Source organism: Schistocerca cancellata, chromosome 11 (genome assembly GCF_023864275.1).
Source record: "Schistocerca cancellata isolate TAMUIC-IGC-003103 chromosome 11, iqSchCanc2.1, whole genome shotgun sequence".
Classification (NCBI taxonomy): Eukaryota; Metazoa; Arthropoda; class Insecta; order Orthoptera; family Acrididae; genus Schistocerca; species Schistocerca cancellata.
This window is the reverse complement of record NC_064636.1, coordinates 10,656,197-10,671,176: the sequence shown is the minus strand read 5'-3', so window position 1 is coordinate 10,671,176 and position 14,980 is coordinate 10,656,197. Positions and strand designations below refer to the sequence as shown.

At 46.0% G+C, this 14,980-nt stretch overlaps 1 protein-coding gene across 1 annotated transcript in view; it reads right to left on the bottom strand.

Annotated features, from left to right (window-relative positions):
* Positions 1–14,980, bottom strand: part of LOC126108818 (zinc finger protein zfp-1-like) — a 112,758-nt gene that overhangs the window by 78,787 nt on the left and 18,991 nt on the right. The window contains 3 exon segments of the mRNA XM_049914182.1: positions 1,353–1,464; positions 8,505–8,690; positions 8,692–8,721. Coding sequence (XP_049770139.1) covers positions 1,353–1,464; positions 8,505–8,690; positions 8,692–8,721 — 328 coding nt within the window.

The window sequence follows — 14,980 nt, the reverse complement described above, 5'->3', positions numbered from 1 at the left end:
CGGGCGACGAGATTAGAGGCGCCGATCATCGAAGACCCGTCTGGAGATGAGCTGACGGCAGTGAGATACTGATCTGTCACCACCGTAGGCCGTGACAACCGCGAGTTGTGCCGCAGGTGACGACTGGAGGGCTCCTCCCGGCAAAAGAAACGGCACCGCCGTCACTCCCAGTTGTTGTACTGTACGATGGGTGACAGACTGGTATCCGACTGTCGTCAGCTCGTATCCGGATATGCCTCTGTCGGTCGATGCCTCTAATCTCGTAAACTGGAGCAGAATTATCTTCGGTGGGGAGTCCCGCTTCGAACTGGGTCCCCGTGATCTGGCCGCGACGTGTCTCTAGACACATCCTGACAGTGGCAGTATACCGACCCGAATGTCACGTGGCGTACGGCCCGACAACTGGGGGTGACAGTCTGGGGTGTCCTTTTTTCCGTAGCAGGAACTATTCGGTCGTCATCCGTGGCACCCTTACGGCACGTTAACAGTGTTCTACACTCCGTGTCGTTCCTCATTACGGTAAGCCGTGCCGGTCTCACATCTCGGCAAGATAACGTCCGCCCACACACGGCGAGAGTTTCTACCGATAGCCTTCGTGCTCGCTGAACCCCGTATCGGCCGGTGAGGTCACCAGATCTCTCTCCTGTCGAGAATATTTGGAGTATTACAGGGAGGGCCCTGCAACGAGCTCACAAGTTTGACATGCCGACTGGACAGAATTTCACACGATATACCTCAGGAAGACGTCCGAGAACTCTCTATTGGTCAATGCCGAGCTGAATAACTACCCGCTTAATGGCCAGAGGTGGACCAATGTGTTACTGCTCCGCTCAATTTCTGAAACTCTTTCTTTCAAATAAATCATCCAATTTTTCTGAAATTGTGATCATTTGCTTGTCTGTACATGTAAGTCCCTTCTACTGAAATCCACCCCACGCCGGTGTCTTTTTTTGTTGTCGAGTGTTTAACTACAATTGTTACGTAACTTTGCAAATATTTAGCACACTCGACACGAGGAGTGGAAGACGTGACATCACGCCAGACCGTAACGGAAACGAGAAGGGGGCAGGTGGGACACACAGCCGGGAGGATGGGAAGTTAGACACGGTCGCAGTCACTCCGTTCCACTGCGGCAAATACCTAAAAATTTTCGATGCGAGATACGTCACACGTGGTGATCTAAAAGTTTTATGCCCGCACTTTAGACAACGTGTAACACATTTAAATGAGACTCTCAGAGCGCCTGCAGCACACTCGAACCTCACCCGAGTGGGACTTCGTGCAAAGAAAAAAGGCCCACAAATTGTAAAGTGGCGGCACACAGTACGAGGGTAGGAGAGTTGCGTGCCGACCTTTGGCCGAGGTGTCGATGACGAGCTCCTTCTCCGGCGACGAGCTGGGAGACACTCCGGCAGCCGGGATCGGCTTGTAGGGGGGAATGGTCTTCACGTTGCCACCTTTCTTCTGTAAAAAGACACGCACAGCACTGAAAAATACCGTAAGGGTTTAGTCACTCAGTTACACGTTACGAACATGTTTTTCACAATTTTTGTCCCTATGTTGCAGAAAGAGTTAGTTTATAAGCTACATTCACACAATTTGTTTTGGACTATAGCTACACACGTGAGATGCACAAGTAACTGAACAGCATACTGACCTCAATTTAACAAGAATTATCATATTGGTCTTTAATACTATTCATATAACTAGACTTTAAGAGAAAGGGTAAAACTAATAAGCTGCTCAATTGCAGTCCTCAGCTGGCGAAAGAGTTGTCGTCCACATTTTCCTCTAGTGTTTCGGCAGATTTTTGCAATTTTCTTCTCGCAATGTGTAGTCGCCGTCAGCTCGACAAATACTTTAATGCGATGACCGGTGTTGACGCAAAGTGTCAGTTTCTTTCCTGTTGCAGACTTAATGTTTTTAACACGGAAGAGTGGACTTTTATGTAGCCATTTGATAAGAGTGGCCTCAAATTACTCTAGTCTGATATTCGGTTTAGATACACGTATTAACAGGGGCTCACCCCGCCTCACATGTCACCCAGGATCTCACTGTCCACTTCCGAATCTACGTTTACATACGTACTCCGAAGGCCACTGCACAGTGTGTTCCGGAGGATACTTCGTACCGCTACCAGTCATTTCCTTTCCCGTTCCACTCACAAATAAAACGACCGTCTAAATACCTCCGTACGAGCCCTAAAGTCTCTTACCTCTGCAGTCCTCGCGCGAAATATACGTCACTGCCGGCAGAATCGTTCTGCAGTACTCCGAATGTAGGTTTTCTAAATTTTCTCGACTGTGTCCGACAAAAAGAACGTCGTCCTCCTTCGGGGGATTCCCACTAGAGTTCACGTAGCATTTCCGTAATACTCGTGCATTTATCAGACCGACCGATAACGAGCTTAGCGACCCACTTCTAAATCACTTCGACACCAGCCTTTAAACTGACACAGTGGGTGTCCCGAACACTGGAGCAGTACTGGAGAAGGAGTTGCACTAATGCCTTATACGTGGTCTCCTTTACAGAGGTACCACACTTCCCAAAATTTTCTAAGGATAAACCGAACCAGTCCGTTTACCTTCCCTATTGCTGTCCTTACATTCACAGTCCATTCACTCTGCAAAGTTATACTTAGATATTTAATTGACACGACTGTCAAGCAGTGTGCCATATTCGAACATTATGTTTTACTTTTTTCCTACTCCTCTGCATTAACTTACATTATTCTACATTTAGAGCCCGCTCTCATTCGTCAGACCGACTAGAAATTTTGTTTGAGCCATCTCGTGTCATCCGGCAGCCACTGTTGACGATTACGTACCAGTTTCTGTTCCGTAAGAAGTCTCGTCCCACTCGCGTATCTGGGAACACTTTTGGAAATTTAGGATTGCGGAATCTGCCCATTCCCCCCCCCTACGATGTTCGCAGGTTATCAAATGAGAAAAGGGCGGGTCGTGTTTTGCACGAGCGACGCTCTCTAAATCTGTGCCAATTTGCCGACAGAAGGTTTTCTATCTCGAGGAAATATATTATATTCGAAATGAGAATATGTTTGATAATTCTGTAGGACTCCAGTATTAAGGATATCGGACTGTAATATTGTGGGTCTCTTCTTTTACGCTCTTTATACGTACGAGTCAGTTGCACCTCTTTCCAGTTACTCGGGACTCTCACAACAAATGATAGTTATATACGAGGCCGATGCTGCAGAGTGTTCTCTGTAAAATCTAACTGGGATTCTATCTGACTCTGGTGACTTACTTGTTTTCAACTCATTCGGTCGCTTCCCTACACACACACCGGTGACACCCATTTCAACATCCTCAATGTGAGAGTCCGTGCGACAGTCGAACAACAGTACGTTCCTAACATTCCCCTTGCGTAAATGATTTCTTAAACGTGAAATTTAGAATTCCAGCTTTCCTTTTGGTGTCTTCTATCACTTCTCTCTCTCTCTCTCTCTCTCTCTCTCTCTCTCTCTCTCTCTCTCTCTCTCTCTCTCCCGTCTCATCACCACCTTCCTCTCCTCTTCTCCCCTCCCTCCCCCGTAACCCTCTCTGTATCTCTTATGCGCTCTATCCCCCGAATGTTCACCATCCTGTGCAGCTGCCGAGTTACTGTGTCACGAGAGCTGCCTCACACTACCCTGTTACCCCCTCCTTACCTCACGCATTCTTCCCTAACCGCATCCCCAACTCCATCTACCCACATTATGTCTTTCTGTACTAAATATTCGACCACCGTTAGCACGGGCACGGGTGTGTACGTTTGGGAGTCTGTGTCCGTGTGTGAACGTGAGTACTATAAAAAGAGCGTGAGCTCCGTAGTTATAGCTAACCGTTTTCTGTTACTTGTTTCCGAACACTGTAGGTAAGTGGTTGCCTTCCTCTATTTTACAAAAAAAATTATTATGTTAAAGTGAGAAAGTGAGTAAATGTCTCATCAACCTGAAGGTTGTTTCAACACCAGACAGTGTTCTACCTAATAGGCACAACCCTCCACAGGGTGTTCTAGTTGTGAAACTAGTTGAAAAGGTGAAAAGTGTTTGCAGCAGTGACTGTATAAGTCTTTGGTGCAGGTGGGAACAGTCACCATGGCACATCCCGTTCTCTCGCAATCACCACCCCCCCATCTCTACCTCTCGTGTGCTCTACCCCCTGCACTCCTTTCGTTTTGACGTGCAGCCTCCGATCTCTCTCTCTGAAGACCACCACCACCACGCTACCCTGCTACCCCTCCTCGCCTCCTGTGTCCTTCCCTACCCTCTCCCAAGTGTGTCTACCTGTGTTACTGCCGTCGATAATCGGCAGTGTCACCACGAGTCTGCACTTTCGGGTGCCCGCGCGGTCACGTGTACAAACGTGCGTACTTTTGGTAGAGAAAGAGCGAGAGCTCCGAAGCTAGTGCGAATACCGTTTTCTGTCGCAAGTTTCTATACGCCGTACATCAGTTGGCTATAGGCGAGTGGCTCCCTTTCCCTTATCTTATGTATTGTCCGTTTAGGAGTTTTCATTGTTGTTATACTTAAACACTGTACAGTTATCGGGAGCCCGAATTTATCAATCACTATGCAAAGTTCACAGTGAGTAAGTAATAAGCATCTGAAAGTACAATTTTTTCTCGGTCATTGCCACTTGTAGACTTCTCGAAACTTCATCGACTACCTAACAGATCAAAACGAAAATTTCTGTTCCGACACTGACAATGTTGAATGTTTATGGAAAAAGATCAAGGCAATCGTAAAATGCGTTTAAGACAGGTACGTGCCGAGTGTAACTGTGAGGGACGGGAAAAAAACCACCGTGGTTCGACAACAAAGTTAGGAAACTACTGCGAAAGAAAAAAAGAGCTCCACTCCACAAGTGTAAACGCAGCCAAAACCTCTCAGACAAACAGAAGCTAAACGATGTCAAAGTTAGCGTAAGGAGGGCTATGCGTGAAGCGTTCAGTGAATTCGAAAGTAAAATTGTATGTACCGACTTGACAGAAAATCCTAGCAAGTTCTGGTCTTACGTTAAATCAGTAAATGGCTCGAAACAGCATATCCAGACACTCCGGGATGATGATGGCATTGAAACAGAGGATGACACGGGTAAAGCTGAAATACTAAACACCTTTTTCCAAAGCTGTTTCACAGAGGAAGACCGCACTGCAGTTCCTTCTCTAAATCCTCGCACAAACGAAAAAATGGTTGACATCGAAATAAGTGACCAAAGAATAGAAATGCAACTGGAATCACTCGACAGAGGAAAGTCCACTAGACCTGACGGGATACCAATTCGATTCTACACAGAGTACGCGAAAGAACTTGCCCCCCTTCTAACAGCCGTGTACCGCAAGTCTCTAGAGGGACGGAAGGTTCCCAACGATTGGAAAAGAGCACAGGTAGTCCCAGTCTTCAAGAAGGGTCGTCGAGCAGATGTGCAAAACTATAGACCTATATCTCTGACGTCGATCTGTTGTAGAATTTTAGAACATGTTTTTTGTTCGCGTATCATGTCGTTTTTGGAAACCCAGAATCTACTCTGTAGGAATTAACACGGATTCCGGAAACAGCGATCGTGTGAGACCGAACTCGCTTTATTTGTTCATGAGACTCAGAAAATATTAGATACAGGCTCCCAGGTAGATGCTATTTTCCTTGACTTCCGGAAGGCGTTCGATACAGTTCCGCACTGTCGCCTGATAAACAAAGTAAGAGCCTACGGAATATCAGACCAGCTGTGTGACTGTATTGAAGAGTTTTTAGCAAACAGAACACAGCATGTTGTTATCAATGGAGAGAAGTCTACAGACGTTAAAGTAATCTCTGGCGTGCCACAGCGGAGTGTTATGGGACCACTGCTTTTCACAATATATATAAATGACCTAGAAGATAGCGTCAAAGTTCCATGCGGCTTTTTGCGGATGATGCTGTAGTATACAGAGAAGTTGCCGCATTAGAAAATTGTAGCGAAATGCAGGAAGATCTGCAGTGGATAGGCAATTGGCACAGGGAGTGGCAACTGACCCTTAACATAGACAAATGTAATGTATTGTGAATACATAGAAAGAAGGATCCTTTATTGTACGATTATATGATAGCGGAACCAACACTGGTAGCAGTTACTTCTGTAAAATATCTGGGAGTATGCGTGCGGAATGATTTGAAGTGGAATGATCATATAAAATTAATTGTCGGTAAGGCGGGTACCAGGTTGAGATTCATTGGGAGAGTCCTTAGAAAATGTAGTCCATCAACAAAGGAGGTGGCTTACAAAACACTCGTTCGACCTATACTCGAGTATTGCTCATCAGTGTGGGATCCGTACCAGGTCGGGTTGACGGTGGAGATAGAGAAGATCCAAAGAAGAGCGGCGCGTTTCGTCACTGGGTTATTTGGTAAGGGTGATAACGTTACGGAGGTGTTTAGCAAACTCGAGTGGCAGATTCTGCAAGAGAGGCGCTGTGCATCACCATGTAGCTTGCTGTCCAGGTTTCGAGAGGGTGCATTTCTGGATGAGGTATTGAATATATTGCTTCCCCCTACTTATACCTCCCGAGGAGATCACGAATGTAAAATTAGAGAGATTCGAGTGCGCACGGAGGCTTTCAGACAGTCATTCTTCCTGCGAACCGTACGCGACTGGAACAGGAAAGGGAGGTAATGACAGTGGCACGTAAAAGTGCCCTCCGCCACAAACCGTTGGGTGGCTTGCGGAGTATAAATGTAGATGTTGAAGTGTAGCTCACTCACCTATGTTAAAATAGTGAGGCTGCCACATTTTAAGACGCTGGTCGTCACACTAAACTGTGAGGTAATAAACGAAAAACAATTCTGTAATGTCTTGTATTTAGTACATCATTTAATAACAGCTGAACACAATCAATAAACACGGGAAGAAGAATATAGGAAAAGTTTGACGAGGCAGAGGCGTACAAAAGACGTCGGTAATTTGGGACACTACATCCCTCACTCGACAGCTGTGGTGACGAGGAGGGTGTCTGGCCGCGGAGTTAAATGTCGCAGGTCTGCAAGGAAAAAGCTGCACAGGATTTTTATACACTTTCTCATAGATTTCAACTTAGTAAAAAAAAAAAAAAAAAACACACCAAAAAAATTGCACCAGGCAATTATTTATATATTTAGCATAACATTCCTAATAACTAAATTTTAAGCTATTTATTTTTATTTTAAAAAATAACGTTTTAACCATGTAATGGTGGGCTTTTTTAAAGCAAAAAAAATTGTTAAGGGTCGAAGAGAGTAGTGTTAGAGGGAGACGTGTAAAGTAATTTCTGTGTTACGAGGAATGCCACACGATCCTGTCGAAACAGGTTAAACTTGTCTACAGTGGGCAGTACGTGTTTCGGCATGTCATCTGTGGTACTAGGAATAAACATAAAGAACCTGCTGTTATATCAGATCGTGTTTCAACAACCTAAAAATGTTCAGTTAGTCACTGGCCATTGAACACCTCACTCAGTTTATACTCAGCACTCGAAAGCTACTGTGCTCGTGTTTTTATTTCTGGAGTACGGCTCACAAAGGCCAGATAATTTCTCCCGCATGCTACTGTTATGTTTCTGGTGAATAAACAGTGAAAAGTCAACAAAGAGACTTAAAGTGAGTTTGTCAAGAAAGTTTACTTTGCAAATTTCAAATTGAAACTTGCAGATCAGGACAAGGGAGTCTTATTTGGTCCCCTCTTTTTGAAAGCAATGGCAGACAAGGAAAAAGAAGAGTGGAGCTCTTTCGAGAATGTAGAGCACAAATTTCTGGGAAATACCGAGGGTTCCGACTACAAAAACACTGTACGACGCACGTCGGCAGTGTACGAAGCTCGAGGATGTGAGGTGAGCTAATATTTCATTTCTTACACTCCCGTACTGACTATTTTCCAGAAAAATGGGAATCTACAGTGTAGCACAGAGTGGAAGATCGCACCGGGATGTCCGCAAAATACGGAGAGACAGTACCGAGAAAGATGTAACATCAATACATTAGCAGACTACTGCTAGCTGCTCAATTAAGAAACCAAAGAAGGAATTCTGAAACGATTTCATAAAAGCACCAATGAGACAAAGAAAAGACTGCACGAGAAAAAAAAAGTAGGAAATTGCGTACAAATCAGAAACAATTTTTCATTATTAGAAAATATAATATGCCGAGTCCACTGTAGAGGTTCATAAACACTAGCCCGCATAAACACTAGCCCGAACAACAGGCCTTTACAAATGTCTGCTTGTGTCTGTGTATATAAGTCTTTATAATTAAAAGTAGTTGTAATTTTTCGAGACAGTTTACGTGATGGGATATTGTGGAAGCTGTTTTCAGAATCTGTGACCTTCAGACCGTACAATTCGTGCAAAATATCCCGTGCAGTTTTTTTCCTCCAGACCTGTATAATGGAATAAAATTTTCCATACCTGCAACAGAACAGCCACTGCCAGATGGAATAAAGGCTAAGGAAAAAGAGGAGGAGCAAGACAGAAGGCAGAGCTGCGAGTGTACGCACCAGCTTGGAGTAGTGGTGCTGGCAGTAGCCGCAGTACTTGACGTTGTCCAGGTAGTTGCCCGCCTCCTCGCAGAGCAGCCCCAGCGCCTGCGCGCACGTAACGTGGAACTGCTGCTTGCAGCCCGACCGGTTGCACTGCATGCACGCGCCCACGGTCGCGCGCCCGCCGTTGCCGCCGGGCCCCCGCCTTGCCCTGCTCCTCGCAGATGTAGCACACCTGCCGACAGGGGCGCGGGCCGCCGTCAGCGGGGCACTCGCACGCGCGTTAGCGGGGGAGGGAGGGGGGTGTGTGGTGGGGGGGAGGTAGCAACCCCGCAAGTGGGGCGCCGGCACGGGTCGCGGTGGGATGTCCGAGGAGGACGTCGGTGACACACTCTCGACAGAATCGTCGATGAATTTGCTGTGGGAAGTTTTGGGAATATTGTGGAAAATCTAAATCTGGACGGGAATCAATTTAGAGGAACGAGTCGGCACGTAGTTTACAGAATGTCGACTAGAAAATTTTTAAATGAAAGAAAGTGGAGTATCGATATAACAAAAGAAAATGTTTTACAACATCTGTACTACAGCTATAAGATATGCCACTGTTGTTTTTTTAATATTTCTTTAACTACAGTGGATTTCGGGAAATGCCTCGTCCTCTGGCAATACTACACGCGACTGAGCTATTCTCGGTATATATATCGTGAAGCGGAATTCCACCGACAAACTTTTGGAGGTGATAGTATGGATTAAAAATGGGAAAAGAAGTCTCTAAAATGCGTATGTTAAGAGCTGTGAGCACTTGTTCATCTCTGATGCTGTAAAATATGTCTCTCATTGCACCCTCTTTCATTTTCGTATTTTGGGTCTTACGGACCAAAACAAGAAAAAACTTCCCGTAAACGTGGGCTCCAAAATGTATACCTTAACAGCTGTGACCACTTGTTCAGTAGAAGAAAAGTGTTTCAAAGTCGGTGACAGACACACAAATAAACACAAACATACACACAAAATTCAAGCTTTCGCAACCAACGGTTGCTTCATCAGGAAAGAGTGAAAGACGAAAGGATCTGGGTTTTAAGAGAGAGGGTAAGGAGTCATTCCAATCCCTGGAGCAGAAAGTCTTACCTTAGGGGGAAAAAAGGACAGGTATACATTCACACACACACACACACACACACACATATCCATCAGCACATACACAGACAAAAGCAGACATATGTAAAGGCAAAGAGTTTGGGCAGAGATGTCAGTCGAGGCAGAAGTACAGAGGCAAAGATGTTGTCGAATGTCAGGTGAGGTACGAGCGGCGACAACTTGAAATTAGCAGAGGTTGAGGCCTGGTGGGTAACGGGAAGAGAGGATATACTGATGGGCAAGTTCCCATCTCCGGAGTTCTGACAGGTTGGTGTCAGTGGGAAGTATCCAGATGACCCGGACGGTGTGACACTGTGCCGAGATGTGCTGGCCGTGCACCGAGGCATGTTTAGCCACAGGGTGATCCTCATTACCAACAAACACTGTCTGCCTGTGTCCATTCGTGCGAATGGACAGTTTGTTGCTGGTCATTCCCACATAGAAAGCTTCACAGTGTAAGCAGGTCAGTTGGTAAATCAAGTGGGTGCTTTCACATCTGGCTCTGCCTTTGATCGTGTACACCTTCCGGGTTACAGGACTGGAGTAGGTAGTGGTGGGAGGGTGCACGGGACAGGTTTTACACCGGGAGCGGTTACAAGGGTAGGAGCCAGAGGGTAGGGAAGGTGGTTTGGGGATTTCATAGAGATGAACTAAGGGGTTACGAAAGTTAGGTGGACGGCGGAAAGACACTCTTGGTGGAGTGGGGAGGATTTCGTGAAGGATGGATCTCATTTCCGGGCAGGATTTGAGGAAGTCATATCCCTGCTGGAGAGCCACATTCAGAGTCTGATCCAGTCCCAGAAAGTATCCTGACACAAGTGGGCCACTTTCGGGGTACTTCGGTGGGATGTTCTGGGTTTGAGGGGAAGAGGAAGTGGCTCTGGTTATTTGCTTCTGTACCACCTTCTAATACCATGTCACCCTCACAACATCCCCACAACGACCCCATTACGTTTTATTTACATTCCCTCCACAAACATGCCTTCGCCCTAGCCAGATTACGCTCCCATATTTTATTTTCTCAGGCTTGTCTGGCATTTGGCATTACCCCCAAAGGCCTCACTCTTAAAGTTCCCATCTCTGGCTGTAACTCTTCTTTCCATCAGTCCCTATACCAGTTCCAAACTGAACAATCCATTGCTCTCACCCACCTAATCCTTCATGTACACATCAACTCAGCCAATGAACACACCCGTCAACTCCTATCCTTAATAAAAGTCCTTAATCTTTCCTCTCCCACATCCACACCAGCTGTTCAGAGCATCCTCCTACAGGCCAACCGCAAATTAGAACAGCATGCTACCTTCCACCTCAAAAAACTATCCAATCTCCTGGTTTCCCACCTCCAGAAAGGCAACTCACTCACCCTTCACAACCTTTCCAGCAAACCTCAACCTCCTCTCATTGCACAAACACAGATCCAGTCTCTCCCATCTACTCAATCTCCCACTTCCAGCTCCACTCCCCCCAAAACCTCAAAATTCCAATCAACACAATCTGGAACCACAACATCCTAATTCAGTAGTTAACCTTTCCTCCAAACCTCTCTCCCAATCCGAAACCTCTGTCTTATCCAAAGGCCTCACCTTCAGCCCCACTCCCAGATTCAACCAAACAGCCCTCGTCAAAGATTTACTGTCCTACACTTGTACTCTCTGCTGGAAATATCACTTTGCCACGAAGAAAAATGATCCTAATCCTACTCCTAATGATCCAACTCCCCAAGACACTATCCAAATTGAACCCTGCCTGGAACAGTTCCGTCCTCCGTCACAGCGGGACCCACCTCCTCTTCCTCAAAATCACCCTCTCCAAACCTTCCAGGAATTTCTGATTTCCAGCCTTGCCTCTCAATCCTTCTTGAAAAACCTTAATCCGACTCACAACATCACCACAGCTAAAGCCCAGGCTATCCGCGATCTGAAAGCTGATCAATCCATCGTCATTCTTCCGGCTGACAAGGGTTCCATGACCGTTGTACTTGATCGTCGGGAGTATGTGGCTGAGGGACTGCGTCAACTTTCAGACAACACTACATACAAAGTTTGCCAAAGTAATCCCATTCCTGATGTCCAGGTGGAGCTTCAAGGAATCCTCAGAACCTTAGGCCCCCTACAAAACCTTTCACCTGACTCCATCAACCTCCTGACCCCACCGACACCCTGCACCCCTACCTTCTACCTTCTTCCTAAAATTCACAAACCCAATCATCCCGGCCACCCCATTGTAGCTGGTTACCAAGCCCCCACAGAACGTGTGTCTGCCTACGTAGATCAACACCTTCAACCCATTACATGCAGTCTCCCATCCTTCATCAAAGACACCATCCACCTTCTCGAATGCCTGGAATCCTTACCCAATCTGTTACCCCTGGAAACCATCCTTGTAACCATTGATGCCACTTCCTTATGCACAAATATTCCGCACGTCCAGGGCCTCACTGCGATGGAGCACTTCCTTTCATGGCGATCACCTGCCATCCTACCTAAAACCTCTTTCCTCATCACCTTAGCCAGCTTCATCCTGACCCACAACTTCTTTACTTTCAAAGGCCAGACATACCAACAATTAAAGGGAACAGCCACGGGTACCAGGATGGCCCCCTCGTACGCCAACCTATTCATGGGTCGCTTAGAGGAAGCCTTCTTGGTTACCCAGGCCTGCCAACCCAAAGTTTGGTACAGATTTATTGATGACATCTTCATGATCTGGACCCACAGTGAAGAAGAACTCCAGAATTTCCTCTCCAACCTCAACTCCTTTGGTTGCATCACATTCACCTGGTCCTACTCCAAATCCCGTGCCACTTTCCTCGACGTTGACCTCCATCTGTCCAATGGCCAGCTTCATACGTCCGTCCACATCAAACCCACCAACAAGCAACAGTACCTCCATTATGACAGCTGCCACCCATTCCACATCAAACGGTCCCTTCCCTACAGCCTAGGTCTTCGTGGCAAACGAATCTGCTCCAGTCCGGAATCCCTGAACCATTACACCAACAACCTGAAAACAGCTTTCGCATCCCGTAACTACCCTCCCGACCTGGTACAGAAGCAAATACCCAGAGCCACTTCCTCATCTCCTCAAACCCAGAACCTCCCACCGAAGTACCCCAAAAGTGCCCCACTTGTGACAGGATACTTTCTGGGACTGGATCAGACTCTGAATGTGGTTCTCCAGCAGGGATACGACTTCCTCAAATCCTGCCCGGAAATGAGATCCATCCTTCACGAAATCTTCCCCACTCCACCAATAGTGTCTTTCCGCCGTCCACCTAACCTTCGTAACCTCTTAGTTCATCCCTATGAAATCCCCAAACCACCTTCCCTACCCTCTGGCTCCTACCCTTGTAACCGCTCCTGGTGTAAAACCTGTCCCGTGGACCCTCCCACCACCACCTACTCCAGTCCTGTAACCCGGAAGGCGTACACGATCAAAGGCAGAGCCACGTGTGAAAGCACCCACGTGATTTACCAACTGACCTGCCTACACTGTGAAGCGTTCTATGTGGGAATGACCAGCAACAAACTGTCCATTCGCATGAACGGACACAATCAGACAGTGTTTGTCGGTAATGAGGATCACCCTGTGGCTAAACATGCCTTGGTGTACAGCCAGCACATCTCGGCACAGTGTTACACCGTCCGGGTCATCTGGATACTTCCCACTGACACCAACCTATCAGAACTCTGGAGATGGGAACTTGCCCTTCAGCAAATCCTCTCTTCCCGTTACCCACCAGGCCTCAACCTCTGCTAATTTCAAGTTGCCGCCGCTCGTACCTCACCTGTCATTCGACAACATCTTTGCCTCTGTACTTCTGCCTCGACTGACATCTCTGCCCAAACTCTTTGCCTTTACAAATGTCTGCTTGTGTCTATGTATACGCGGATGGATATGTGTGTGTGTGTGTGCGAGTGTATACCTGTCCTTCCCCCCCCCCCCCCCCCCCCCCCCCCCCAAGGTAAGTCTTTCCGCTCCCGGGATTGGAATGACTCCTTACCCTCTCCCTTAAAACCCAGATCCTTTCATCTTACCTTCTTTCCTGATGAAGCAACCATTGGTTGCGAAAGCTTGAATTTTGTGTGGATGTTTGTGTGTCTATCGACGTGCCAGCGCTTTCGTTTGGTAAGTCACATCATCTTTGTTTTTATATCTAAAAACAAGGATGATGTGACTTACCAAATGAAAGTGCTGGCAGGTCGACAGACACACAAACGAACACAAACATACACACAAAATTCAAGCTTTCGCAACAAACTGTTGCCTCATCAGGAAAGAGGGAAGGAGAGGGAAAGACGAAAGGATGTGGGTTTTAAGGGAGAGGGTAAGGAGTCATTCCAGTCCCGGGAGCGGAAAGACTTACCTTAGGGGGAAAAAAGGACGGGTACACACTCGCACACACACACATATCCATCCACACATATACAGACACAAGCTGAAAATATGTCTGCTTGTGTCTGTATATGTGTGGATGGATATGTGTGTGTGTGCGAGTGTGTACCCGTCCTTTTTTCCCCCTAAGGTAAGTCTTTCCGCTCCCGGGACTGGAATGACTCCTTACCCTCTCCCTTAAAACCCACATCCTTTCGTCTTTCCCTCTCCTTCCCTCTTTCCTGATGAGGCAACAGTTTGTTGCGAAAGCTTGAATTTTGTGTGTATGTTTGTGTTCGTTTGTGTGTCTGTCGACCTGCCAGCACTTTCATTTGGTAAGTCACATCATCTTTGTTTTTAGATATATTTTTCCTTCGTGGAATGTTTCCTTCTATTATAACCATCTTTGTTTTTAGATATATATGAACAATTTTTAGTTGTGTTATGATTTTTGCTTACATTATACATTCTCAATTGTTATTTTTCAAATAAGATCTCTTTTTCTTTATGGAAAGAAAAAGAGATAAAATACCGATATGTGTGTCAAAGATAAGGTTTGTTAATTGACTTATATTATACGTAAAATTTAGGATAGTCTTTTGTTCTGAATTATCTACGCCATTAAGAATTTGGTCGAAGTTGTCCACCTTTTTTCCCCCCTCCGAAGGTCGTTTTCCATCTTTTACGCATTATTCAGATTGTTTGCTGTAAGTCTATAAATTTCTATTTCCTCTAAGATATTGGAGTGTCTTCCTTTTTTGCCTCCAAGAAGAACAGAAACATAAGTGGTAAGATGAACTGTAGATAATTCAGAACATAAAGAGAATCCTAAATTGTACATACGATATAAATAAATTATCATCGAAGAGACAACAAACCTTATCTCTGACACATAAATCACACTTGTAGCAACCACGTACAAATATCACAAAACTTAAGTTGATCATATCTGAAATACAAAATTTAATATGTCTTATTTT